Below are 26,120 nucleotides of genomic sequence, written 5' to 3'. Positions count from 1 at the left end.
CTGAGTTGTACAATTGACAACTCTAGCTTCTCAGCTCTCCATCCTATTTTTATATTCTGACTTTATAATTATATTATAATTTAATACAGATCATTCTATCTTCACCAGAGAAATATCCCACTAACTCATAAAATTACATCAAATTTCACTCCACACAGACAGGCTATTTGGCCCATCTGGCCAATAGTGATACTTAGGCTCCACACAGGCCTTTTCCCAGTTTACTTTATTAATCTCTATCCATATATCCTGAAATTATTTTCTGTATCAAGGATTTATCTAGTTTTCCTCAATGCATTTCTTCTATTCACCTAAACTACACCCTGCAGTAGCAAGTTCCTCATCCTCCACTACTGACTTAGATTTGAGAAGTTTTTCCTGAGTTGGACTGGGTTGTTTATTGGTAATGTTCTGCTTCTGGCCTCTGTTTGGAAAGATTTTCTTACAGTCCACCCTATCAAAAGTTTTTTTTTATAATTTTTGTAAAATTTACTGGGTCACTGTTTCTGTTCTCTTGGATTACATTGAATGCTTTCATTTTGTTCATGGGTCATGGATATCCGCTGGCTGGGCCAGCATTTATTGCACATCCCTGTCTGCCCCAGAGATGGAACAGCCGGGGATACTGGGATCAGGACAGGAGAATGAAGCTGCCTTCTTTAACTGCTGCAATCCCTGTGATATAGGGAAAAGCACAATGCATTAGGGAGTTCCAGCATTTTGATCCAGTGACAGTGAAGGAACAATTGATATATCTCTAAGTCAGGCTGGTATGTGGCTTGGAGGGAAACTTGCAGGTGGTGGTGGTTCCATGTATTTTCTGAGACAACGAGGTGCAGAGCTGGATGAACACAGCAGGCTAAGCAGCATCTGCCCTGGTCCTTCTTGATGGTAGTGTTCATGGGTTTGGAAGATACCAAGTAGTCTTGTAGAGGGAACACAAAACGAAGAAAAACATCAGCCCATCAACCAACATTGGAGTCGTCCACGTACCCAAGAATGAAATTCAGAAGCAAAAAGGCAGATTGTAAATATGTTGAATATTAGGAGGGTGCAAATAAGAACAGCCACTTGGACTAAAAGAACTGTAGAACCTATTGTGTTTCCACATTCCTATTTCACATTTGCAGTTGCTCGTTTGTTTTAAATCTCAAAGAAATGTGGATAAGTACGACTATCTGTTTTCCAAGGCGGCTTGCAGAGACAGTTCAGGGTTTATGCAGCAAGTCTCGAGTGATACATGTGACTCGGAAACAGGAACCAGCATCATTCTGTACAAGGCTGCGGTGGGGGAATGTGTTGTGGAATCGGCTAGCTGAGCTCCGGCCTCTGGAGGATGGCGATCAGTTTGTGGAGTGTGGCCTGGATTTGGCTGGCTTTGCGACAAAGCCCGAGCGCTGCAAGCCGGGGGCCGAGACAGCAGACATGGCCAGTGCCGTACAGGTCAGTATGGCCCGGGCTGATCAGCAGTGACCACGGTGCCGCACAATGCGGAAGTGATACTCCTCAGGGCAGTAGAAATGGCTTGAAAGTGAGGTTCGGGTTTGGAAATTAAACGTTAATAAAAGCACTGTCATTGCTTCTTTCTTTGTAACCTGTACTTTGGATGAAGCAACTGTACTGCAACTTGAATGGTGAAATTATAACTTTTTAAAAAAAAATTTAGTGACATAAAATATATTATTTAGTGTCTGTTCAATTGTAAAGCACCCCAGGCGTTTTGTTAAACACCATTTGAGGTTCGGAACAGCTGACCAAAAGCTTGTTCAGTTTTAAGGGCCGACCTGAAGTAGAGAAGAGAGAATACTGAGATGGAAACAGTAAGTGTCAATAGGAAATATTACTGGCAGCATTCAGCAGGTCCGACCGCATCTGAGGGAGAGAGGAATAAGGGTGATTGAGGACGCTGCATTTTTTTTTCGACTGGTCTGAGTACTTATGTTGACTGTTAATTTCAGAATTCCAGCATCTGCGTCTGTTGGCTTTAACAATCCGATCGTTCATTTCTATTTAAAAAGGAAGGATTTAACTTTTTTAAAAATTGGGAGCTGACTAGATGCAGTGCTGGAAACAAAAATCGAAACTGTGGTGAATGTGAATTGGTGTGCCTCTGGCACAAAGTGGAATGTAAAAGTCACAATTTAAAATTGGCCCCGAGTGTAGGGATATTATCGTACAATTTTTTTTGTCTAATGGGTCCCATCTTATCAAGAAACATCAGATGTAATCATAAGATTTTAATTACCAATATGCTTTGTAATGGTATATTTACCAAGTCTTTGCTTCTAAAGAAACAGTAACTGTCCGAATAAACAGAATTTCTTTGTCTACTGTGTTCTTTTGCTATTGAATGAGTGTCTCTTCCTGACCGCAGTCTGAGATTAAACAGTCTGATCACAATAATTATATTTCATTTGGTTCTGAAATACGTTTTTAACCTCCCATTCATCCCACCTCCTTAACATCTGCCTTGGTCCCCATCTCTCCTGACTATTTAAGCACCTTGAGGGTCACTGAATCCAAAACGTTAACTCTGCTTTCTCTCCGCAGATGTTGCCAGACCTGCAGAGCCTTTCCAGCAATTTCTGTTTTTATTCCAGCACCCTCCTGCATTCTATTCTCTGTAAACATAAGGTCCTCCAACCTTTGCTACCCACATCTCTTCACATGGAAATATCTGTTGTCCTCTTCCCTCCTTGCTCACTGACCTACAATGGCTACTAGACAAGCAACATCTTGATTTGTGAGAGATAGTAAGAACTGCTGATGCTGGAGTCAGAGATAACAGTGTTGTCCCGACCCGAAACGTCAACTTTCCTGCTCCTCTGATGCTGCCTCGCCTGCTGTGCTTCTCAGACTCCACACTGTGTTGTCTTGATTTTTATGGTGTTTACCCAGGTTTTCAATTCTCTTCACTGTGTCATTCCCTTTCCATCTCTAACGTCTTCCAGCCGCAAAGCAGTGAGATACCTGCACTTATCTATTTCTAACCTCTTGGGAAGGCCTTCCAGAACTCGGGCGTTCAGCAATTTGAAGACACATCACCAATGATGAGACGATTGAAATTGGGGATGTGCTGCAGTAATTCTAGCTGTTGTGCATTCCCAGCTTTAATTGGTTCACCATTGCTGGTTGCTGCGTCAATTGTCTAGACCTTAAGCTCTGGAATATCCTCCATACACCTCTTTGACTAAGCTTTACATCATATTAATATCCCTTTATGTGGGTCTGTCATATTTTGTTTTATAATGCTCCAGAGAAGTCCCTTAGGACATTTCATTGTGCAAAAGGCACTATGTAAATGCAAACTGTTGTTTTATTCCACATGTTCAGTATACTGCGTAATCCAGTGACACTGTCAAAGAAAAATGCACTTAAGATTTTTGTTTTAGGAAACGCACAAGGAAACAGAGAGGAGAAAAAAAATGGCTGAGTAAGGAAAACTGCTGCCACTGCCTAGGGTTCACATCCCATTCAAGTTGCTCCAAGAGCTTCATAAGGCTTAAAAGCCCATTGGTTCTAAATGAATTACTTACACTTGGACAGGGGATTGCCAAATTTGTCCTTATTTTTGAAGGTATGGTCACATGAATTGTTTACAACTGTCTCACATCATAAAATAGCTCACCTCCTTCAGCTCCAGTAACTTCTTTTTAAGCTAATAAAATTAAAGTGTTGAAAAATTGCAAACTACTGAGTGTTTCTGCCTTTTTTTTCTGCATGCAACCGTGTCTGAGAGATTCACCTTTATTTGTAGGATCTCTAGGATTATTCTGGAGAGTTGGCAACCTCATTTAGTGGTAAGTTTGACTCATTTCAGAGATGAGATTCTCTATGTGGGGTGAGCATCAGCTGCTGCTTCCTGCTAAATCACTGGAGTGCAGACTTTAATATTTTTGCTTTATGATTGTACTTGATATTTTCTAATTGACTTGTTCTGAGATGTTATGACACATCGGTGGAGCAATTGGGACTTGAACCCAGGCCTTCTGGCTCAGAGGCAGGAACAAGACCACTGTGCTACAGCAGCCCCTAAATTCTTACTTTTTAAAAATTAACCTATTTTTCTAATTGACCTCGTCAGACATGTTATTACATATCTCTGGAACAGGTGGGACTTGAACCCAGGTCTCTTGGTCTAGGGGTAGGGACACTACCACTGTGCTGCAAGAGCCCCTAACTTATTCTCATATAAGCATGTGAAATGATTTCACATTACACAACTTCTGTTTTTGGCCTGATGTGTGGTGCTTTACTCAATTGCTAGTTAACTTCACTGTCTTTTCAGACGATTTGATCATCGGCCTAAGCCTGATCCTTTCTGCCAGCCCGTGTACCCATTCTGCCCTACAGGCTCTCCTGATGGGGAGATTCCTCAGATGAAAGATCAGGACATCATAGAGGTTTATCGGCTTCAGACTCCTGTTTGGGAGTTCAAATACGGAGATCTGCTTGGACATTTTGTGAGTATTTACATTATTAAATATTAAAAATAAAATGAAGCAGTTTTCTTTTATACTGACCTAACAGATGTGGTCCACAAAATTCTGCAGGGTTATTCAGTACAGACTTTGCAGTCAGTCAGATCAAGGGCAACTTTTATGTCATTGCAAAATGATTATGGCACTACATTATTATCCATAAATGGTCAGGATACCACATCACTCCTGTACTACAGTCTGTGAACTGAACTAACCATGTATCATTTGATAGGACTTAGTGAAATCTGCAAAATATATTCACTGTCTGTCTAAACACATTATTTTTAGCTTCTGGAAGTCACAAGAGAAAAATATAAATCATGACAGGAACGTAGGCTGCAACTTCTAAACATATTTCCGGAGTTCTTTCTCCATTCAAATGGTCAGTGAGGTCTGTAGGTGTGTATGCGAAGAGTGCTACGTGCTGAGGTGAAAACCATGGGCATTTGAAGGTGTTATTGCTGGACTACGTTGCAAATTCATGTCGAGTGCGGAGATGTATTTCGTGGTTTAAGTGGTAGCTGTCCATCTTACAAATAGTAAGGGAGCTTTGATCACCCTTCCAAGATAGTTTCTGCTATTGTAATTGATTATAGAGTAACCCTGTTGAATCAAGTCATGGACAGGCCTTTATATATTTTGTAACACTTCATCCACAAACTGTGTTAAGCTGCATGAATGAAGTGACCTGTGAGAACCAGGAGGGCAAAATGAGATGCAGATTACTATTTCGTGTGAAGGTTAATGAGACAAAAAGAGAAATTGCTTGAAAAAGCTCAGTAGGTCTGGCGGCATCTGTGGAGAGAAAGCAGAGTTAATGTTTGGGTCAAATGACCTTTCCTCCGAAGTCCTGAGGAGCAGTCATTCTACCCAAAATGTTAACTCTGCTTTCTCTCCACAGATGCCAGCAGACCTGCTGAGCTTTTCCAGCAGTTGTTTTTTCTCTGATTGGCAGCACTGGCAATTCTTTCGGTTTTTATTTTGTAATGTTATGATATGTTTGACAAATGCAGGATATGTAACAAAAACTTGAATGGTATGTTCATTTCTACTTTAGTATGGTGTTTCTTTATCATTTTAAATTAAAGTGTTCTAATTTGCAACCACAAAAAAAAATTAGTTTACCGCCAAATTTCCAACCCAATAAGAAGCTGTCAAGGGAATGTTCAAAATAGGTAGAGTACAGGCAGTCAGTATTGGAGATTCACATTAGTAATGGATAATTTTTTTTGACTGCAGCATATCATGCACGATGCAATTGGTTTCCAGAGCACACTGACAGGCAAAAACTATACTATGGAGTGGTATGAACTCTTTCAGCTTGGGAATTGCACCTTCCCACATCTTCGACCTGGAATTGAAGCTCCTTTCTGGTGCAATCAGGGAGCAGCCTGTTTCTACGAGGGAATCGATGACTTACACTGGAAAGAAAATGGTTCTTTGGTAAAAGTATCTGAAATAACTGGTGAGTTTGTTGACTAATAAACTATTACAGAAAAATCAATTGGCAATTCACACAGTTACTTTCACTAACCTACACCTGAAAGAACTGTCATGATTAAAGGATGTAATTTAGTACAAGGTCAGTGGCAAAGATGAAATGGATGTGCGAGTTAAACACAATTAAAGACCAACAAAATGTTTTAATATGTAACCAAACTACATAATTAATTTGAAACTGCAATATCCAACAGGTGAACTTAAATCTATTAGGGCAAAGTTGCCATTTGGAACAGATACTTCTGTAACACACCATGGCAGAATGCATACTGTGAAATGTCCAGTTTAATGGATATTTATACTGAACTCCACATTTTGCTACCAATTTCTGCTGGTTGAGGAATAGTAAATGGAGGGACTTTAACCCAAGAGTGTATGAAATCCATTTCCTCATTCTTAGTTGGAGGCTACACAAGATTCAATGTACATGGACATTGTGACAAAACTGATTGTCCCGTTTCCTTGTTACTCTGAACAGACCCTAAATGCACAGCTGGATTATGGCAAGAATGTTGATGTTTGTGCATTTACAAGGAGTTAATTTTTGATTCTGTAGAGGCTACTGGGTTTTACCTGGAAAGATTTATTGTTGAGAACATTTTGTACTAAATTGGAGCTTTACACTGTGAATTAAGCTGCTGACAACAGGCTAGTCTGCGATTCATCTGTTTTATGTGGCTTGTCTAATATTGAGGACACCAATAGAATAGCAGCAGGGCACAATGGAGAAATCTGAAATAATGGCATTTTGCACTTGGTGTTAAAATCAGTTGCCACTGAAGCTTAGCATGTAGCCTGTGCATAGCTATTACTGATACATCTGTGTTTTACAGTAGACAGTGATTCTCAACTTTAAATTGGTAATTCTGTTTCTGTAAATTGAATGCTTGGAAGATCAACTGTAGCAGTGATGGTACACTGCAGCAAAATTACATGTACAATTGTATCTGGCACTCAGATATGGGAATCCTGTGGAAAATTTCTAACCTTACACCAAATGATAATGCTTAAATTTGCTTGACAGTTTTAGTAAGTGATACATTGCATTAGTAGTTTAAACTCTGATCTTGTGATTTAATACCCTATCAAACCTTTTTGATTTAGATTTTTTTCTGGCATTCACACATCATTTTAGGAATTAAACACCATTTAGGATGCTGGAAATCTGAATCAAAAACAATACTGTAGAAAGACAGTAAGGCTGGCAGCAGAGATAGTAAGAACTGCCAATGCTGGAGTCTGAGATAACACGGTGTACAGCTGGATGAACACAGCAGGCCAGGCAGCATCACAGGAGCAGGAAAGCTGACGTTTCGGGTTGGGACCCTTCTTCAGAAATGGGGGAGGGGAAGGGGGCTCTGAAATAAAGTGGGGGGGGGGGGGGGGGGGGGGGGGGGGAGTGTGGTCAGTGATAGCAGGTAGATAGTGGAGCAGGTCGGGGGAAGGTGGTGGTGGTGGGATGTGGGTAAGAGAAGACAGACAGGTCAGGGAGGTGGGGATGAAGCTAGTAAAGGTGAGTGTAGCTTCATCCCCGCCTCCTTGACCTGTCCGTCTTCTCTCCCACCTATCTGCTCCATTATCTACCTGCTATCACCGTCCCCCACTACTCTATTTATTTCAGAGCCCCCTTCCCCTCCCCCATTTCTGAAGACGGGTCCCGACCCAAAATTCCTCTGACGTCTGGCAGCATCTGTGGAGAGGAAAACAGAGTTAATGTTGAGTTTATGACCCTTTTGTGTTCTCTGTACAGATGCTGTAGACCTACTGTTTTGCCAGCACTGTCAGTTTTTAAGTTGCTTGTTTAATATCATGTAATTCTTATTTATTTGTCTTTAGGAGACATATTCAACAAACTTGCCAAGTGGGTGAAGGAGGATAACAGAACAGGCATATATTATGAGACATGGACTGTTCAAACTGATCCTTCTCCAAATGCTACAGTGTGGTTCAAATCTTATGACTGTTCAGCATTTGTATTGAGAACGTACCAGACTCTGTTTGAATTAGGTGCTGTCTTTAAGAGCCCTATACAAACTAACTATACTAGAATATTTCTTTACAGTGGTGAGCCAACCTATCTTGGAAATGACACAACAATATTTGGACCACAATGTAACAAGACTTTAGGAAAAGAAATTACTTCCTTTTATTTTCCTTTTAGACCACCTCATTCATTGAAAGAACTAATATTAAGTCTGTTGGAAATAGTTAATAAGGTGGTACTGGAGAAGACCTTTTATCTCTACTTCAATTTTGAGTATTGGTACTTGCCAATTAAAAAACCCTTTGTTAAAATAACATATGAAGAAATACCTCTGCCATCTAAATTGACAGGTGCTTAGCAACATGTGCAGAAGGAAAACCAAATGCAAAAATGTAAGTTTTGGCTCTACTTTTGTGTATCAATCCTTTTGTAAGTACTGTGTATAAATTCGAAGTTATTTAATATTTTTGTTCCTTCCCTTGTGCAATAGTATACAGTTGAAAACAATTCTGCATCACAGCTACAGAACAAGAAGATACAATAATAACACTGGTTAAAATTATTAACTAAGTTATTCCAACTCCTCCTCACTTGTGAAATAGAATCCTAGAAAATAGCAGCTAAGGCTTTAGAAGTCACATATCCGAGAATAATTAACTCCGTGGAATTGTCTACTTGATGAATGGGATTACAATTCAGAGAATTACATTTAAAATGTACTGGTTAATACACCATCAACTTTGTGCCTGGGGTCAGAAAGGGAAGAAGAATGTTGTTGTAACTAATAGTGTGGAACGAATGATGGATGACTAGGAATGGTGTATTTCAGAACAATTTAATTGTACACTTTGCTGTGTTCTAAAGACATATCATTCAACATCTTTATCAATTCCAAACTAAAGTTGCAACTGTTATACATTGGCTGAATCTTGAGCCAATGACCTACAATAAATATGCACTGTTAGTTTGGCTTAATGAATTTTGACTTGTAGAGGACATTATAAAAGTGTATATGTGCTCAGATATTTACATTTCTTCTGAAATTGTACAAAGTCTACTTTACCAATTTACATTGTATTTGTTGTTTAAGCTTCAAAAATTTAGACTTCAAAATTGTCCATAGTTACTCAAGCAGTAAGTCTTCCACATTAAGTTGCTAATACTATTACAGTTAATGTCTTTCTATATCCATATGAGTGTCCTTGTATGGGTAAAAAAATTGAACAAACACAGATATTGAGAGTTTGGATGTTTTTTTTATTGCTAGCACATCAGCTGTGAACTGCATAATCATTACTTGTCTTCCATGTACCACAGAAATATTTTACCACAGCTTCAAGAGCAGCATGGTTAGTCACGAGTAAAGTTGCACTTTCCAGCTACACTTACAATAAGGAGTTTGTTTAGAGTGGAGGAAGAGGGTATACTGCTGCTTTTGCCCAATTCCAAAGTGAGGAAGACCTAAGCTGAGATTTCTGCTTTCACCATTTGACAGTCTAAATGGCATTATCATCATGCCAAGTCTGGGAAAAGTACCAAATACTTGTAGATGTTACCTTCCATACCACAATGGATTTTATTTTTCTGCAGCATTCATTCCTCTGCTGAGAAGGTCTGGTTTCCAGGGTTCACCGTGAGGAGTATTGAATATGGCATGAAGGAAGGGAGAAGCTGTTGATTCAGAGAAGACTTCTGATCAGTTACTTTTTCACAAAGAGGTATTTTAATATCTGTCTCAGCTCCTGTCTCATGTCCAAACATATTCAGCCACTTCCAAAATGTGGATGTTTGCTAATGATGAGTGTTCAGCACCATTTGCCACTCCTCATATACTGAAGCTGTCCATATTCAAATGTAGCAGGACCTAGATAGAGCCAGATATGGACTGGTAAATGGCAAGTAATAATTTGCCCCACATAGATGCCAGGCGTTGACCATCTCCAATAAGAGACTAACTGTTGGCTCTTGCTTTTTAATTGCATTATAAGTGGGGTGTTCAGCAATGTTACCATTAATCAGAAACTGAACCACAACAGCAAGATAAATAATGTGGCTACGAGAGCAGGTCAGGAGGTTAGGAATTCTTTGTTGAGTAACTTACTGCCTGTCCCACCAATGCCTGTTCATCTACAAGGCACAAGGAGTATGCTGGAATACTCTCTGCTAGCCTAGATGTGTGCAGCTCCAACAATACTGAAGTAGTTTGACACCCCATTCATCAACTTGAATATTAACTCCCTTCACCACCAATGCACAATGGCTGTAATTGAGAAGATGCACTGCAGTGACACACCAAGATTCATACAACAGTGCCTTCCAAATCTGCAACCCCTATGACCAAAAGGACAAGGGCAGCCAGTATAGAAGGACACCTCCAGCTGCAGGTTCCCTTCCAAGTGATACAGCACCCGGACTTGGAACTACTTTGTTTCACTGTCACTGAGTTAAATCCAGGAAATCCATTTCTATCAGCACTGTGGGTACCCCCACACCCAGCATGGCAGCTGTTCAAAAAATCAGATCATCACCATTTGCACCAGGGCAAGTAAGAATGGACAATAACTGCTGGTCATGCCAGCGGCACCTACATCCCATGAACAAATTAAGAAAATACCAGTGAACAGAGAGTTTCTCACCATTGAAGCATCATTAATACGTAATGAGTCAGGGATTGTACTTTTGTCTTTCTTAACCATATAAACATTCTAAGTAACACTTAAAAGAATTATAATCTTAAACAGAACAATATCACAATTTCATTCAGATGGTAGATAGATCCAGTTTCAATCTTTGCCGATTGTGAAGCCACGACAGTACACTGTGGTTTTCAGAAAGTTTTCATCCTTGGGATCAAACAGGGTGAACAAATGATCTTACCGCATCCTAGTTAGAAACATACTTTTGCAAAGCTCCTCAACAGTCAGGAAGAAATGTTTACAACTAACACAAGCCACAGCACTCTACAGCCAATGAAGAACTTTTCAAACGCAGTCACTGTTGTAATGTCAAAAATTTGGCAGAAAACCTGTGCAGAGCAAGTTCCTAGAAACAGCAATGTGATAATGAGCAGATAACCTGCTTTTACAGAATTGGTTGAGGCAATAAGGGGAGAACCACCTTGCTCTTCACTGAAATAGTAACATGGGCTCATTTACACAGCCTTTCTATACCTTGATTACAGGTGAAGGAGACTTAAAAACTTCATTTGTTCTGCTATGCAAAATTCAATTTCATAAATTATATAAATTATATAACCTCGACAAACCATTGTCAATATGAAATATTTTGTTTTGCTATATAAAACAAAATCGAAATCAGCTCAGAATATGTGTTCATAAGCGTTTGGTTTTCCTGGTTGCATATCCTTAAATAGATCTTTTGACCTTGGCAAATTTCTACAGTTAAAAACACAAACAACCTTCCCTAAAACAAAGTATATCTCAAAATGCATGGAGTACAATGGATTATTTGGATACAATGTGCATGTACAAAACAAGCATTTAATCAAAGCAATGCAATTTAAATAATATGTCCGTTCAAGTACCAAGATTTTAGCGTTGAATACAGACCACAATTAAACATTCGATGTACTGGACACACCAAACTCAAAATATTTACTTGATGTTCATAAGAATAAAAACTCTTCTTTTATGGGCTTACTTTCAAAAGAACTCTTACCCTTTTCTAGAATTCATAACCTCAATTATTTGAAATGACATAGAAAAGACAAAGATATTTGTAACAGACAGAATGCTAGAGAAACTCAGCAGTTCTGGTAGAGAGAGAAGCAGTTAACATTTTGAAAATGATACAACTTCTTCAGAACCAAGATATTTATTCCTGTTTTAGTTTTTTAAAAAATATATTAATGTCCGACCAAATACTGTTTGATTAATCTCCCACTTATCAAAAACGAAAGAGAAAGCAAACTCTGAAGTGTTATTAATGGAGATGTGAGGTTTGATACAGTATTAATAGTATTTATGTATTTGTCACAGATGTTAATTAAAATGAATCCTCATGCTCATTGTAAGAGTATCCTTCTGATATAATTTCTTACAAGGTAAGACATCTAAGCCTGGAATCCAGTTTTCAATCTCTGCATCATTTTTAGAGATGGAGTGTCATATTTGTTGAAATACTTTCACATAATTAGGGTGTCATTTATTGCCAATGAGCTACGAAATATATTGGTAAGGGGATTTGCAAATATCATACTTTGTGACATCAGATGGAAATGGTCAGAAACTAAAGTACTGTTTGCCTCAAATGTATAAACATTCCTACTGTGCCCTCCCTTATGATAGCAGGCACTTAATGCTGTATTGCCCTCTCAACTTAGAGATTAGGAATTAGAAGCATAGTAGGTCATTGAGCCCATTCTACTTATCCATCCAATTTAAATCTTGATTCACTTTAGATTTCAAAAATCTATCAATCTCATCCTTGAATATACTCAAAGACTGAGCATCCACAAACTTCTGACATAGAAAATTCCGAAGTGTGAGATGAAACTACTTATCTCAGTCTGAAATGGTGCCTCTCTGAGGCTTCGTTTTGGGATCCAGCCACAGGAAACCACTTTCCAGCACCCATTGTCAGAATCTTCACCTTTGAATGAGATCACCTTTCATTCTTCAAAACTTCAGAGTATAGGCTAATTCTACTCACTCTCATAGGGCACGCCACTCATCACTGGAATCACTCTAGTAAACCCTTTAAGCCAACCATTTCCTTTATATGCAAGACCAAAACTGTACACAATACTCCCGATATTTCACAAAAGCTCTATCCAAGTGTAGTAAAATCCATGTTGTTTCACTTGAATTAGTTCTATTGGTCAGTATTGGTTAAGATAAATCCACTATAGCTTTCTCTCGTAGTTTTCTTCCTCCCATGTTTCAGATTCTTGAAAGACTTCCACAATTTTTTGTGCATACATATGGTCAGCGGAATTCTCAGTCCATCAGACTGATTAAAATACAAACAACAATGCAACACAGGAACAGGCCCTTCTGCCCACCAAGACTGCGCTGCCTTTCTAAACTAAAAACCTTTTGCCTCTATGTGGTCCGTATTTCTTTATTCCCTACCTATTCTTATCTGCGAAGATGCCTTTTAAACATTGCTATGGTATCCGCCTCCATCACCTGTTCTGCCAGCACGTTCCAGGCACTTACCATCTTCCGAGTTAAAAAAAAGACTTGTCTCTCACAGTAATAGAGATGTACAGCACAGAAACAAACCCTTCAGTCCAACTCATCCATGCCAACCAGATATCCTAAAGAAATTTAGTCTCATTTGCTGGCATTTGCCCCATATCCCTTTCAACCCTTCCTGTTCATGTATCCATCCATAAGCCTTTTAAATGTTATAACTGTGCCAGTCTCCACCACTTCCTTGGGCAGCTCATCCCAAACATACACCACCTTCTGTGTGAAATAGTTCACCCTTAGGTCCCTTTTAAAATCTTTCCCCTCTCACATTAAGCCTATGCCCTCTAGTTTTAGACTCCCCTACGCTGGGGAAAAGACCTTGTCTATTTGCCCTTTCCATGCCCCTCCTGATTTTATAAACTTCTTTAAAGGTCACTCCTCAGCCTCCGATGCACCAGGGAAAACAGCCGCAGCTTTTCAGCCTCTCCCTATAGCTCAAACCCTCCAACCCTGGCAACGTCTTTGTAAATTTTACCTGCACCCTTTCGAGTTACACAACATCCTCCTATAGCAGGGAGACCAGAATTATCTGTTTTCCAAAAGTGGCCTAAGCAACATGACCTCCCAACTCCTATACTCAACACGCTGAACAATAAATGCAAACATACCAAACGCCTTTTTCACTATCCTCACCTGCGATTCCAATTTCAAGGAACTATGAACTTGCACTCCAAAGGTCTCTCTGTACAGCAACACTCCCCATCTTCTTTAAATGCATCCTCTTTTATCTTAAACCTATGCCCGCTGGTAATTGACATTTCTACCCTAGGGAAAAGACTGCCAATTCTATCGATGCCTGATATAATTGTGTAAACTTCTATCAGGTTGCCCTCATGCTCTATAAAGTTCAAGTGTGGACAAACCAAGTTTGTCCAATCTCTCCTCATAGGTAATACCCTCCAAACTGGAACAGAGATTTTAGCATTTGTCTTCTGTGATCTCAGTGGTACACCAGGAAGGATAAGTGTAATTATATAAGAGTTAACGTTTCAGGTCTGATGACCCTTCCTCAGAACTGTTCTGAGGAAGGGTCACCGGACCCGTAACGTTAACTCTGATTTTTTTCTTCACAGGTGCTGCCAGACCTGCTGAGCTTTTCCAGCAACTTTGTTTTTGTTCCTGATTTACAGCATCCTCAGTTCTTTCGGTTTTTAAATGTAATTATATCTTTGGCAAAAGAAGATATACTGCAGTAGTACTGAGCCACTACTATTAAGCAAGGGCCTAAAGGATCACTGAATCAAGGCAGGTCAATGCTCAGACTGGCCATCATCTAATTGAATGGCTTAGTTCTGTTCCTGTGTCACAATTAGCTTGGAGTTTTTTTGTTCGATTTTCTGAAAAGATAAATCAACCAATTTAACTAAAACAAAGATATGCAGAATTAGCTTTTTTTTTTGTGATGGATAGAGGATAGAGCTTTTTTGTTCTCTTACTCAGTAGTAATAATCAAACCAAAGGACCTCTGACTGAATATCAGAGAATGAGAACCAGCAATGTTTAATATACACAGTTGCATCATTTGAAATGATAGAAATAAAAGTAGCACTGACAATCTCAGCACATCAGGCAACCTTTTCGGAGACAATTAATTTTTTGATTCCAGTGTTTGTCTGAACTGGAGTGGGCTCAAAAATGATATTTATGCTGTTGAAAAAGAGGGAGGATCAAGTGAAGCAGATGGTAAAGGTGCCCGGAGGGAAAAGCAAAGGGAATGCTAATGGTAGTAGAGATCGAGATGGAGAAGGTGCTAATGGTAGGTGGTAGTAGCAAAAAACAGGCCGGTTTATCCAAGAGCATGCAGATGGTGGGTAATCAAAATTAGCCGAGCTCGTGTTCTGAAGTTAATTACTTCAATATGGAGTTCTGAAGGCTGTAAATTGCTTAAGTGGAAAATGGGGTGCTGTTCCTCCAGCTTGAATTGAGTTTACTGGACCACTATAAACAGATCTAGGATAGAAATGTTAGATGGTTTATTGAAATAGCAAACAACTGGAAGGTTGGGGTCATTCCTACGGAAACAGTGGACATGTTCCACAAAGTAGTCACCCAGTCTGTGTGTGGTGTCACCATTGTAACGGGGACTGCATTGTGAGCAGTTGATGCAATAGACTGGAAGTACTACTGAAAGTAAACACTGCTTCACCTGGAAGGTGTGTTTGGGTCTATGGACAGCAATGAGAGGGAGGAGATAAACTGGCAAGTACTACGCCTTTTCCAATTGCATGGAAAGGTGCCACGGGAGTGGGGTTTTAAAATGTGGTAGGAATGTCAGGAGAATGGACCCAGGGTATCGTAGAGGAAGTGATCCCAGCAAAACGCTAATGGAATAGGAGGTGAATGTGTGTTCATTGATGGTTCTCTGCTGAAGTGGTGAAAATGGCAGAGGATGATTCTTTGAACGTGAGCACAAGGCAACCTTGTCATTATTCTGGTGGGAAAATGGGTGAGGGCAAACGTCTGGGAAATGGGTTGGAAACAGCTAGGGGCCCTGTCAACCAGGTCAAGAGGGAGGTGGAATCTTTGGTTGAAGGGCGGAATGAAAACATCAGAACACAGCCCCCTGGAAGGTAGAATCATCTGAAGAGATGCAGAGACTAAGAAACCAGGAGAATAGAATGGGTTTCCTTTCAGAAACCGATTATGAGAATAGGTCAAGTTAACTGTGGGAATTGAGGGGCTTGTGATGGATATGAGCAGATAGTCTATCACCAGAAATAGCAAGAGAAGTCAAGGAAGGGAAAAATCAGAGATGGGCCAGGTGACAGAGAAAGAAATTGGAAACTGGAAGTAAAACTGGTGATTTTTTGGCCAGTAGCAGGAAGCAGCACAGATGACATCATTGCGCTGGAGACTGTTTGGATAAAGTACCTCATTAAAGTTGGACTACACTGCAGGTTCTGAGATTAAGTATGTTGTCTCCTAAATCATCAAGTGAGGGGAGTTTGGTCCCAAAACATATTTTAAAAACAAGATATCAAACACGAACTGAACAGAAATACACTGCAGAGAAATAAGTTCAGTTCAGCATTCAGGTTTGGTCCTTCTTCAGGACAGCAAACATCTGTCCTTGGAACTTTCACTTGTCTCACCCAAACATTACCACTCAACCTCATCAAGAGAATTCTTACACTGACTGAAAAGTTGCTTTGCTTTAAACAATCCCACATGCCTATGCCAGCAGGTGAATTTCCACCAACTGTGTACGTTTGGTGTGTACATCACATGCTACAGTGGAAGACTGTTCAGTTACTGGACCCTCCCAGTGCCTCAAATATACGCAAGTAGTATCTTGCCTTGGTTTGTCTGTTGGAACTGTCGAGAAAGTCAGTTGTTTGTCTGTTTCTCCATACGCAAAGACTGTATAGAACTGAACTGCTTTAGTGACTACATATTTTTAATGAATGTATTTTTGAAATAAAAAATTGTGCTAAAAGATTTGGACACAGGCGTGCATGGTCGTATAATTGCTCACTAATAACCTGGTGCTGCACGGATCAGGAGTTGGGTGCAGCTTCATTTTTTCTTAAAATGAGATTCCACAATACAACTTTTAATTCAATTGAAATTCACTCCATTGATATGTGCCATATAAACTGTGAGCAAGGGGTCTTGTGTAATGGTAATGTCCCTACCTCTGAGACAGAAGGTTCACATTCAAGTCCCCCATACTCTGGAGGTGTGTCATAACATTCTAAACAGTTTGATTAAAAATAATTAAAATCAGGAATGGCAGTCATTAAACTGCCTTTATTTCAATGCAGGCAGCCTGACAGGCAAGGCAAATGAACTCAGGACAGGAGTGGGAACATGGGACTGGGGTATCATAGCTATTACAGAAATGTGGCTCATGGATGGACAGGACTGGTAGCTTAATGCTCCAGGGTATAGATGCTATTGAAAGGATAGAAGCGGGGAGGGGTGCGAGAGAGGAGAGGGAGTGGCATTTCTGGTTAGGGATAACATTACAGCTGTGCTGAGTGAGGATATTCCAGGGATAGGTCCAATTGTTATTTGGGTGGAGCTAAGAAATAAGAAAGGGATGATCAATCACCTTATTGGGACTGCACTAGGCCTCCAACAGACAGCAAGAGAAATTGGGAAACAAATATATAAGGAGATCTTGGATATTTGTAAGAATAATAGGGTTGTGATAGTAGGGGATTTTAATTTTCCAAACATAGACTGGGACTGCCATATAGTGTTAAGGGCTTGCTTGGAGAGGAATTTGTTAAGTGCGTACAAGAAAATTTTCTTATTCAGTATGTGGACGGGCTTTCCAGAGAAGGAGCAAAACTTGGCCTTGTCTTGGGAAATAAGGCAGGGCAAGTGTCAGTGGGGGAGCATTTTGGGGCCAGTGACCATAATTCTATTAGTTGTTAAAACGACAGATCAGCTCTAAAAGTTAAAGTTCTAAACTGGAGGAAGGCCAATTTTGACGGTATTAGGCAAGAACTTTCAAAAGTTGACTGGGAGCAGATATTCATAGGTAAAGGGATGGCTGGAAAGTGGGAACCCTTCAAAAATGAGATAATGAGTCCAGAGATAGTACGTTCCTTTTAGTGTGAAGGGCAAGGTGTAGGGAACGCTGGATGACTAGAGAAAGAGGGGCTCTGGTCAAGAAAAAAGGAGGAAGCACATGTCAGGTATAGACAACAGTGATTCCCTAGAAGAGTATAAAGGGAAGTAGGAGTATACTCAAGATGGAAATCAGGACGGAAAAAAGGGGACATAAGATAACTTTGGCAAGTAGGGTTATAGAGAATCTTAAGAGGTTCTACAAATACATTTAAGGGCAAAGAGAGTAACTAGGGAGAGAATAGGGCCACTTACAGATCACCAAGGCTGTCCATGTGTGGAAATGCAGGAAATGGGCGAGATACTAAATAGTATTTTGCATCAGTGTTTACTGTGGAGTAGGATATGGAAGCTAGAGAACTAGGGGAAAATAAAGAGGGATATATATGACAGTCCATATTACAGAGGTGGTGTTGCTCGATGTCTTAAAACATATAAAGATTGATAAATCCCCAGGACCTGATCAAGTGTACCCCAGATCTTTGAGGGAAGCTAGAGAAGTGATTGCTGGATCCCTTGCCACAAGACTGAAGGTTGGCTAATGCGATGCCACTATTGAAGAGAGGTGGTAAGGAAAAGCCAGGGAACTATACACTGGTGAGCCTGACTTCAGGGGTGGATAAGCTGTTTGAGGGGATTCTGAGGGATAGGATTTATACGTACTTGGAAAGGCATGTACTGATTAGAGATAATCAACATGGCTTTGTGCATGGGAAATCATGTCTCACTAATTTTATTCAATTTTTTTTGAAATGAAGACGACGACTGATGAAGGCAGAGCAGTAGATGTTATCTATATGGACTTCAGTAAGGTATTTGACAAGGTTCCACCTGGTAGAATAGCAAGCTTAGAGCACATGGAATACAGGGAGAGCTAGCTATTTGGATACAAAATTGCCTCAAAAGTAGGAGACAGAGGGTTGTTTTTGGACAGGAGTTATGTGAGCAGTGGTGTGCCGCAAGGATTGGTGCTGGTCCTGTGTGGCCCAACTAGCAGAGGTATTCACCAACATCTTCAACCTCTCCCTCCTACAAACCGAAGATCCCACCTGGTTCAAGACTACCATCATTCCCGTACCCAAGAAAACGCATGCAGTGTGCCTTAAGGACTACCACCCAATAGCTGACTTCAATAATCATGAAGTGCTTAGAGTGGCTGGTCACGACCCACATCAACTCGTCTCCCAACCTGCCTCGATACCCTACAGTTTGCCTACCCAGATAACAGGTCCACAGAGGATGCCATATCCCTAGCCCTGCACTCATCCCTGCAACATCTGGACAAAGACACCTATGTCGGACTCCTGCTCATTGAAGGCAGAGCGGTAGTCAACACCATTATCCCCTCCAGACTGATCTCTAAACTGTGTGACCTTGGTCTCAGCTCTACCCTCTGCAACTGGACCCTCAGCTTTCTGACCCACAGGCCGCAGTGAGAATAGGTACCTGAACCTCCTCCATGATAACTGAACACTGAAGCCCCCCACAGATGCGTCCTCAGTCCCCTACTGCCTGTACACCTCTGAATGTGTTGCCAAATTCCAAATGAACGCCATCTACAAATTCCCTGATGATCCACCGTGGTGGGATGGATATCTAACAATGACAAGTCAAAATACAGAAAGGGAGATGGAGGGCTTTGTGACATGGTGCATTGGAAACAATGTCTCAATGTTAGCAAAACTAAAGAACTGATCATTGACTTCAGAAAGAAAGGAGGAGAACCCACCCCCATTTAAAATCATCAGAACTGAGGTTGAGAGTGTGAAAAGCATCAAGTTCCTTGGAGTGACGATAACCAACAGCCTGTTTTAGTCTTCCCACATAAATGCAACAACCATGAAGGCACAATAATGCCTCTTCTTCCTCAGGCGGCTGGGGAAATTTGGCACGTCCATAAAGGTCCCTCACCAACTTCTCCAGATGCAGCATTGAAAGCATACTGGGTGCATAATGGCCTGGTAAGGCAACTGCTCTACCCAGGACCGTAAGAAACTACAGAAGGTGGTGTGCACAGTCCAGACCGTTACGGAAGGCAACCTTTCATCCCTGGACTCTATTTACATGGCTCGCTGTCACAGAAAGGCAACTAATGTCAAAGACCCATTGCACTCTTGTAATGACTTCCTACAACCTCTTCAGTCAGGCAGAAGATACAGACACATGCACAAGCAGATTCAGGAACAGCTTCTTTTCAGCCTTATCAAACCGTTGAATGGACTCTAGCCTCAAATAATGTAACTGCAATGTAACCTGTATGCCTCCAAGATTTTTTTTATCTGTACATCCTTTGCTTGCTGTGATCTGCCTGTACCGCTTGTAAACAAAGCTTTTCATTGCATTTTGGTACATGTGACAATAAAAATCAGTCAGTCAATCAAGGGTCTATTGCTTTTTGTCATTGATATAAACGATTTGGATGTGAACATAGGAGGTAGGGTTAGTAAGTTTGCAGGTGACACCAAAATGGGTGCATTGGACAGTGAAGGAGGTTACCTCAGAGTATAACAGGACTGTGACCTGATGGGCAAATTGGGTGAGGAATGCAGATTGAGTTTAACTGAGATAAATGAGATGTGCTGCACTTAATGGTAAGATCCTAGGGAGTACTGCTGAACAAACAGACCTTGGAGTGCAGGTTCATAGTTCCTTCAAAGTAGAGTTGCAGGTAGATATGTTAGTGAAGAAGGCTTTTGGTATGTTTGCCTTTATTGGTCAATGCATTGAGTGTAGGAGTTAGGATGTCATGTTGCAGCTGTACAGGACATTGGTTGGGCCTCTTTTGGAATACTGTGTGCAATTCCTGTCTCCCTGCTATAGGAAGAGGCTGAATAGGCTGCAGCTATTTTCTCTGGACCATCAGAGTCTGAGGGATGATCTTATAAAGGTTTATAAAATCATGAGGAGCATGGATAGGGTGAATAGCGAAGGTCTTTTCACGGGGTGGAGGAATCCAACACGAGAGGGCATAGGTTTCAGGTGAGAGGGCAAAGATTTTAAAGATACCTAAGGGGCAACTTTATCACAGAGAGGATGGTGTGCATGTATGGAATGAGCTACTACAGGAAGTGGTGGAGGCTGGTACAATTACAACATTTAAAAGGCATCTGGATGCATATATGAATAGGAAGCGTTTCGAGGACAAATGCTGGCAAATGGGATTTGATTAATTTAGGATATCTGGTCAGCATTGACTAGTTGGATGAACAGATCTGTTTCCATGCTGTATATCTCTATGAGTCTATAACAGAAACCATCCATCACCCTGTTTTTTATTTGAATACCTTATCAATTGACACTATCTTAAATCTGCAGTCTTGAGGTTCCAGTCAATAACTGCTCAATTAGATAATTTTATAAATGTGTGGGGAAGTTCAAGGGCTGCATCACTGCATACACCATACATACCCATGTGCATTTTTCAAATGGAGCGCCTAGAAGAAACTCCTGGCCCATCTCTCTGCTAGCTTCTGATTGCTTAGATAGTGAAACCATCTCTTCCCCTGAAACAATCTTAGTGGCTCTCATCTTTTCTATACCATAATTTGCAGTCATAAATATGGACAGAACCCCATAGAACAGCAGAGTCAGGAAGCTTTACTGATGGAATCTATGGCAACTTGAATGCCATGTCTACAAATTTTACTGTGACAGAATGCGGATGCTCAGATATGCTACTGATTGTAGCAGTGGCCTGTACTTTTGATAGATATACAATGGTTTCAATATTGTTCAGTCTGCCAAATCTCTCCATAGCCTATCAAATTAATTATTCAATGTTACTACTGTTCAGGGAATTGCTAAGAGGACAGAACGCTCTGCAGCCTTTCACGATCTTAAAAAAAGTTCTCTAACCTGGCATTACTGACTGGCATAGCACAACAAAAATTTTCACAGGTTTCCCGGTCATTTCAGTAACTAATTATACAGTCATTTAAACTTCAACACTAAAACCTAAAAAACATCATCATCAATTTAGGAGCCTCTAAAGCAAGTTAATATCACTATGAAGAAGCTGTACACGATCCCGCATAGAATACATTATCCAGATTGAATTAATTACATGTGAAGACATCAATGGAGAGACTTTTTACATTGTGTTTTAGAATGTAACAGTTGCAGCATACGGCACAGTAAAATTGATGGTGATTTCTGGGTCACTGGTATAGCCATGGTTTAGATTTCAATTAATTAAGGCAGGTTTATAATTCTTTCTCTATCCTAGTTTTAAATATTAGCACCCAGATTATTTTCATAATCATTTTCAAGAGTACAAACGTGAAGGAGACTCTGGGTAAGTGCAGGAAATAGGTGTTCTATGCTCTTTCAATGATCTGTTTTATGTAGACAGGACTTACCTGGGAAATTTTCTGCTTCATCTAGCAGTTGCCAGCTGTGTAGTAGTATTAGAACATCTTGGGTAGGAATGCAGCTAGTTTTGGAACACAAGCCTCCAGTGCTACAGTCACAATGCTGTCAGAACCCACAGTCTTTATTGCATCCAGTTCATTGAGCAATTTTTTGATACAATATGGAGTAAATTGAATTGGTTGAGGATTGGCATCTTGCAGGTTGAGGATATTAGATGGAGGCAGAATTGAATCGTCCACTTGGGCACTTCTGGCTGAAGGTAGTTATAAATACTTCAGCCTCATCTTTTGCTCTGATGTCCTGGGCTACCCCATCATCGAGATAGGGATGTTAATAGAGCTTTCTCCTCCAGTAGTTGTTTAATTAGTGCACTGCCATTCATCATTGGATGTGCTAAGATTCAAGAGCTTTAACCTGATTCATTTCTTATGGGTGCATTTAGGTTCTGCTGCTTAGCATGCACATAGTTCCTGTGTCGTAGCTTCACTAGGTTGGCATCTCAGTCATGGGTTTCTTTAGTTTGGCTCCAGGATTGCCCTCCTACACTCTTTATTGAATGTAGAATGAGGCTTTGACTTGATGGTAATGACAGAATGAAGGAAATGGCTGTCCATGAGATTACAGATCGTAGGTGAACACAATGACTGTAGCACGATACCTCATAACTCCCATTCGATGAAGCTAGGTCTGTTATGAATCTGTTCCATTTCACAAAGTGTAGTACCACACAACATGGTGTCCTCAATGAAGATCAGACATCACCTTCACAAGGACTGAGTGGTGGTCACTCATACAAACACTGTCAGAAAGATATATTTGCAACAAGTAAATTAATCAAGAACGACAGTAGGTTTTTTTTTTCCCTTTTTTGGTTGTCTTATGAGCAAATTGACTAGAAATTCAGTTATTGTATCAACCAATTATCTTTCTTTTATCACATTACATTTCCATGACTGCGCAACAGACACTCTAAAAAACCGCAGTTCTTGGCACTGTGTCCTATGTCCAAGCATAGGTTTTCCAAACTGCTCTAAATTTTCTGACACCATGTGTGTTTGCTGGCCAGTTGTATTGAGGGGCTTACAGTACACTGATTATTTGCTAGACCAACAAGGAGCTCAGCAGACAAATGACCATGGAGATCTAAATTTCCACCAACATTAATAATTTTCTGCACTTGGGTCACAAAATGAAATAGCTCAACAATCCAAGGATGAAAGCTTTCAAAATGTTTCTAGTTTCAGAATGTGAAGTCTAATAACAACTGACTTAGGCCTTTATCAGATACTTTGCCTGTAACCATGTATCCTCTATCTCAGCCACTGATTCGCTGCAAGTATCAAATGGAGTTTCATTAACAAATTTTAGCCCTTTTGTTTGCAATTTAACAGTCTGACTTGTTAACTTGAGTCATACAAGAACATAATATGAATAACATCAAGAAATGATACATACTATTCTGCGCAACTGATTTCAAAGTATGCCAGATATTCAATAAAAGTGTTATTTTGAATGTAAACAATTATCTTACTCCTTGAAGGAAGAAATATGACAGTACAGAGGATGATTCTACAATTTCATGCTGGTAGGGAACCAATTTTCTTTAAAATTCAAGTTTCCCTTCAAACTCAACACCACCTTCTCAAAAGGTAACTACGGACGGGCAATAAATGCTAGCCAGCCAGTGACGCCCACATCCCACAAATTGAAAAAAAATAAATTTGCATATCAGCAAAGATAAAATCTTCATGACCCTGCACAATCGGGCAATGTTTTAGAATGCAATTGTTCATTTTGTTTAAGTATATTGTCGTATCATTAAGGCAAAAGTCATAACCTGTTGCAGTTGAAATTAGATTCTGAAGTATTTATAGATAAGCTCTAGACAACTAACTGTGAGCTTGCCAATTTCAATTAACTTCGATTGAATTAAACAGTGCAGAACCACTTAAGTTTCATAGGTGTAGTCAACATTCAAGAGTCTTGAAAAACGCTTAATTGGTACTTTTGCACCATGAAAAAAAATCATTTTAAGAACCTTTACAAAGGAGGCAAAATTAGCAATACTGAATATCTTCATTTAGGGAGTGGCCAATTTAAATAACATTTTATATAATGTCAGAAAACGTGTAATGTCCCACAAAGAAGTAATTGAAATAGTCTGTTATAGAAGGAACTGACAGATTCTCAGATTGACAGTGCAAGAGTAGAAGCATGGAAAGTAGCCATATGGAGTATTCTATAATTGTAAATAGAATAAAGTTAGTTTTTATACCTAACAGTCTAAAGGAGTTATTGAAACTACTCCAACCCAACAATATAGTGCTTTGCAATTGAAAGGAAAATGGCTAGCACAAAAGATTATGGAAACATGATTTGTGCTAGATGCAATTTGCACCTTAAATTTCCTGAACAGTTTCAGTTGATGGTGGGTGAAATATACCATAAAAACCTAATAGGACCTAATGGAAGTTCCAGGGTAAAGCATCATGTAGAATAACAATTTGCAATAAATCCTGAAGGTTTGAAAAAGTATCATTAATCACAAGACATTCTTCCGATCCCAAGGCAATGCTGAATCATACCAATGTAGATTAGGCAATCCTGAGTTTTTTGTCAGTGATAACAACAGTTGATAAATGTCAAGCTGACTTGTGGTGTGATATTACTGAATAAAATTAGAAATTTTAACTCGTGTATATCAACATAATATTCAATAAATTACTGCACAGTATCAACAGTACCTTTTCCCCATTTAAGTGACACTGCAATTGAACCTAAACCACCTAGAATATCATAGTTGGGTTGAAATAAATTCACAATGTTAACCGCAATACTAATTCGAACATTAGCCGAGCACACTTAGAATTTACACTTTTTTTTTTTGCCTGTTTAGAGCACGACTGACAAAAAGCTGAGGAATATGATGGATATACTATCCAGAGCAATGGTCCATTGCTTACCTGTGACTGTTCCTTGATCCAGTTTACTAACTTGGGAGATAGGTTTTAAATAATGGATAATGTGTTTAACATCCAGTATGCTATTAAACAACACACATACAGTGCAATGTTAACAAGCTCTTACCATGTATGTGCAAATCTTTTGCCATTATTCCTCACTTGCAGAAGCACAGTCCCTCAAATTAAACAAATAGCTCTCAAATGCTGTACACTCAAATCTTAAACAGGATTATAAAGTAGTTTCTTCCAAAATACATTTGAGAAACTCTTCAGTTATATTTAGTATTTTATTCAAATGCAAGTATTTTTAAGCGTTTCCCAGCCCATGATTCATCTGCAGTACAATTTAAATCCCAGTTTCAGGATCAACTTTTAGGTTTCTCAGTTAAATAATTCTTCAGATACAAAAAGTGGTTCCTTTTTTGTATTCAGGATTATTTACATATGTGTTGGCTTGACTTCATCATTTGATCACAACTAAGGATGTTGTAAATATGCGTGCTAAAAGAATTTAGGCTGTTTTAGTTTCAGTTCATGTTTGAAAACTTGCAAGTGCCCCACACAGCGAATACATCGAAATTAGCGACCAACAATGGTTGGAAAAAGCAGAAACAATGCTCCACTAAATAGGAAGGATGGATTTTACATTAGCTGTTGGTCATTATTACAGCAAATTTCAGGACGTGTATTGGCCTATATGCATTGATTTCTGTAAATAACCAAGACTTTTGTATTGCCAAAAAGAACATGAATGATTTGTTTGGAGAAATACCTACTTTGTCATTGTAATATGTATAATGATAACGAAGGGACATTGAGATGCACTGTTTAGTACTTTAATAAACATGTTTTGTCTAAGCAAAAGTCCTACTTGTATATGGTAAGTTTACAGCACACATGGCAAATCTAATCACTGCAATCTTAAAAAAAAACTTTGAAACTTATATGACAAACAGATCAAGCCTGATATTTTTCCTTATCAGAGATGGAGGTTGCTTTGAGGCAACCGTGCAAAGATATATGCTCT

General features: G+C 39.7%; 1 protein-coding gene and 1 long non-coding RNA gene across 3 annotated transcripts; one reads left to right on the top strand and one right to left on the bottom strand.

Moving 5' to 3' along the window:
- Positions 1-1,202: 1,202 nt before the first annotated feature.
- Positions 1,203-9,286, top strand: cln5 (CLN5 intracellular trafficking protein). Of its 2 annotated transcripts, XM_048598459.1 has the most exons (5): positions 1,355-1,443; positions 3,758-3,800; positions 4,289-4,463; positions 5,721-5,946; positions 7,818-9,286. In XM_048598459.1, the coding sequence occupies exons 3-5, from the start codon at positions 4,380-4,382 to the stop codon at positions 8,321-8,323; spliced, it is 816 nt and encodes a 271-aa protein (XP_048454416.1). In that variant the 5' UTR covers positions 1,355-1,443; positions 3,758-3,800; positions 4,289-4,379; the 3' UTR covers positions 8,324-9,286. The 2 variants fall into 2 exon arrangements, with proteins under 2 accessions (XP_020366769.1, XP_048454416.1); XM_020511180.2 differs by lacking the exon at positions 3,758-3,800 and having other exon boundaries at positions 1,203-1,443.
- LOC125483397 lies at positions 7,632-22,927 on the bottom strand. The gene is made up of 3 exons (XR_007262342.1): positions 22,118-22,927; positions 9,522-9,636; positions 7,632-7,671 (listed from the first exon to the last, which is right to left on the bottom strand). It is a non-coding gene; the product is annotated as an uncharacterized LOC125483397 (long non-coding RNA).
- Between the last annotated feature and the right edge of the window lie 3,193 nt (positions 22,928-26,120).

Source organism: Rhincodon typus, chromosome 6 (genome assembly GCF_021869965.1).
Source record: "Rhincodon typus isolate 14 chromosome 6, sRhiTyp1.1, whole genome shotgun sequence".
NCBI lineage: Eukaryota > Metazoa > Chordata > Chondrichthyes > Orectolobiformes > Rhincodontidae > Rhincodon > Rhincodon typus.
The sequence above is the reverse complement of the archived record's forward strand: the minus strand, read 5'-3'. Positions and strand labels throughout refer to the sequence as shown.

What these genes read in the sequence shown, in the direction of transcription:
- cln5 (XM_020511180.2), top strand. Translation starts at nt 1,337, where the DNA reads ATGGCGATCAGTTTGTGGAGTGTGGCCTGGATTTGGCTGGCTTTGCGA. An exon ending in ACATGGCCAGTGCCGTACAG is followed by an intron (nt 1,444 to 4,288) that starts GTCAGTATGGCC and finishes CTGTCTTTTCAG; the next exon opens with ACGATTTGATCATCGGCCTA. An exon ending in GAGATCTGCTTGGACATTTT is followed by an intron (nt 4,464 to 5,720) that starts GTGAGTATTTAC and finishes TTTTGACTGCAG; the next exon opens with CATATCATGCACGATGCAAT.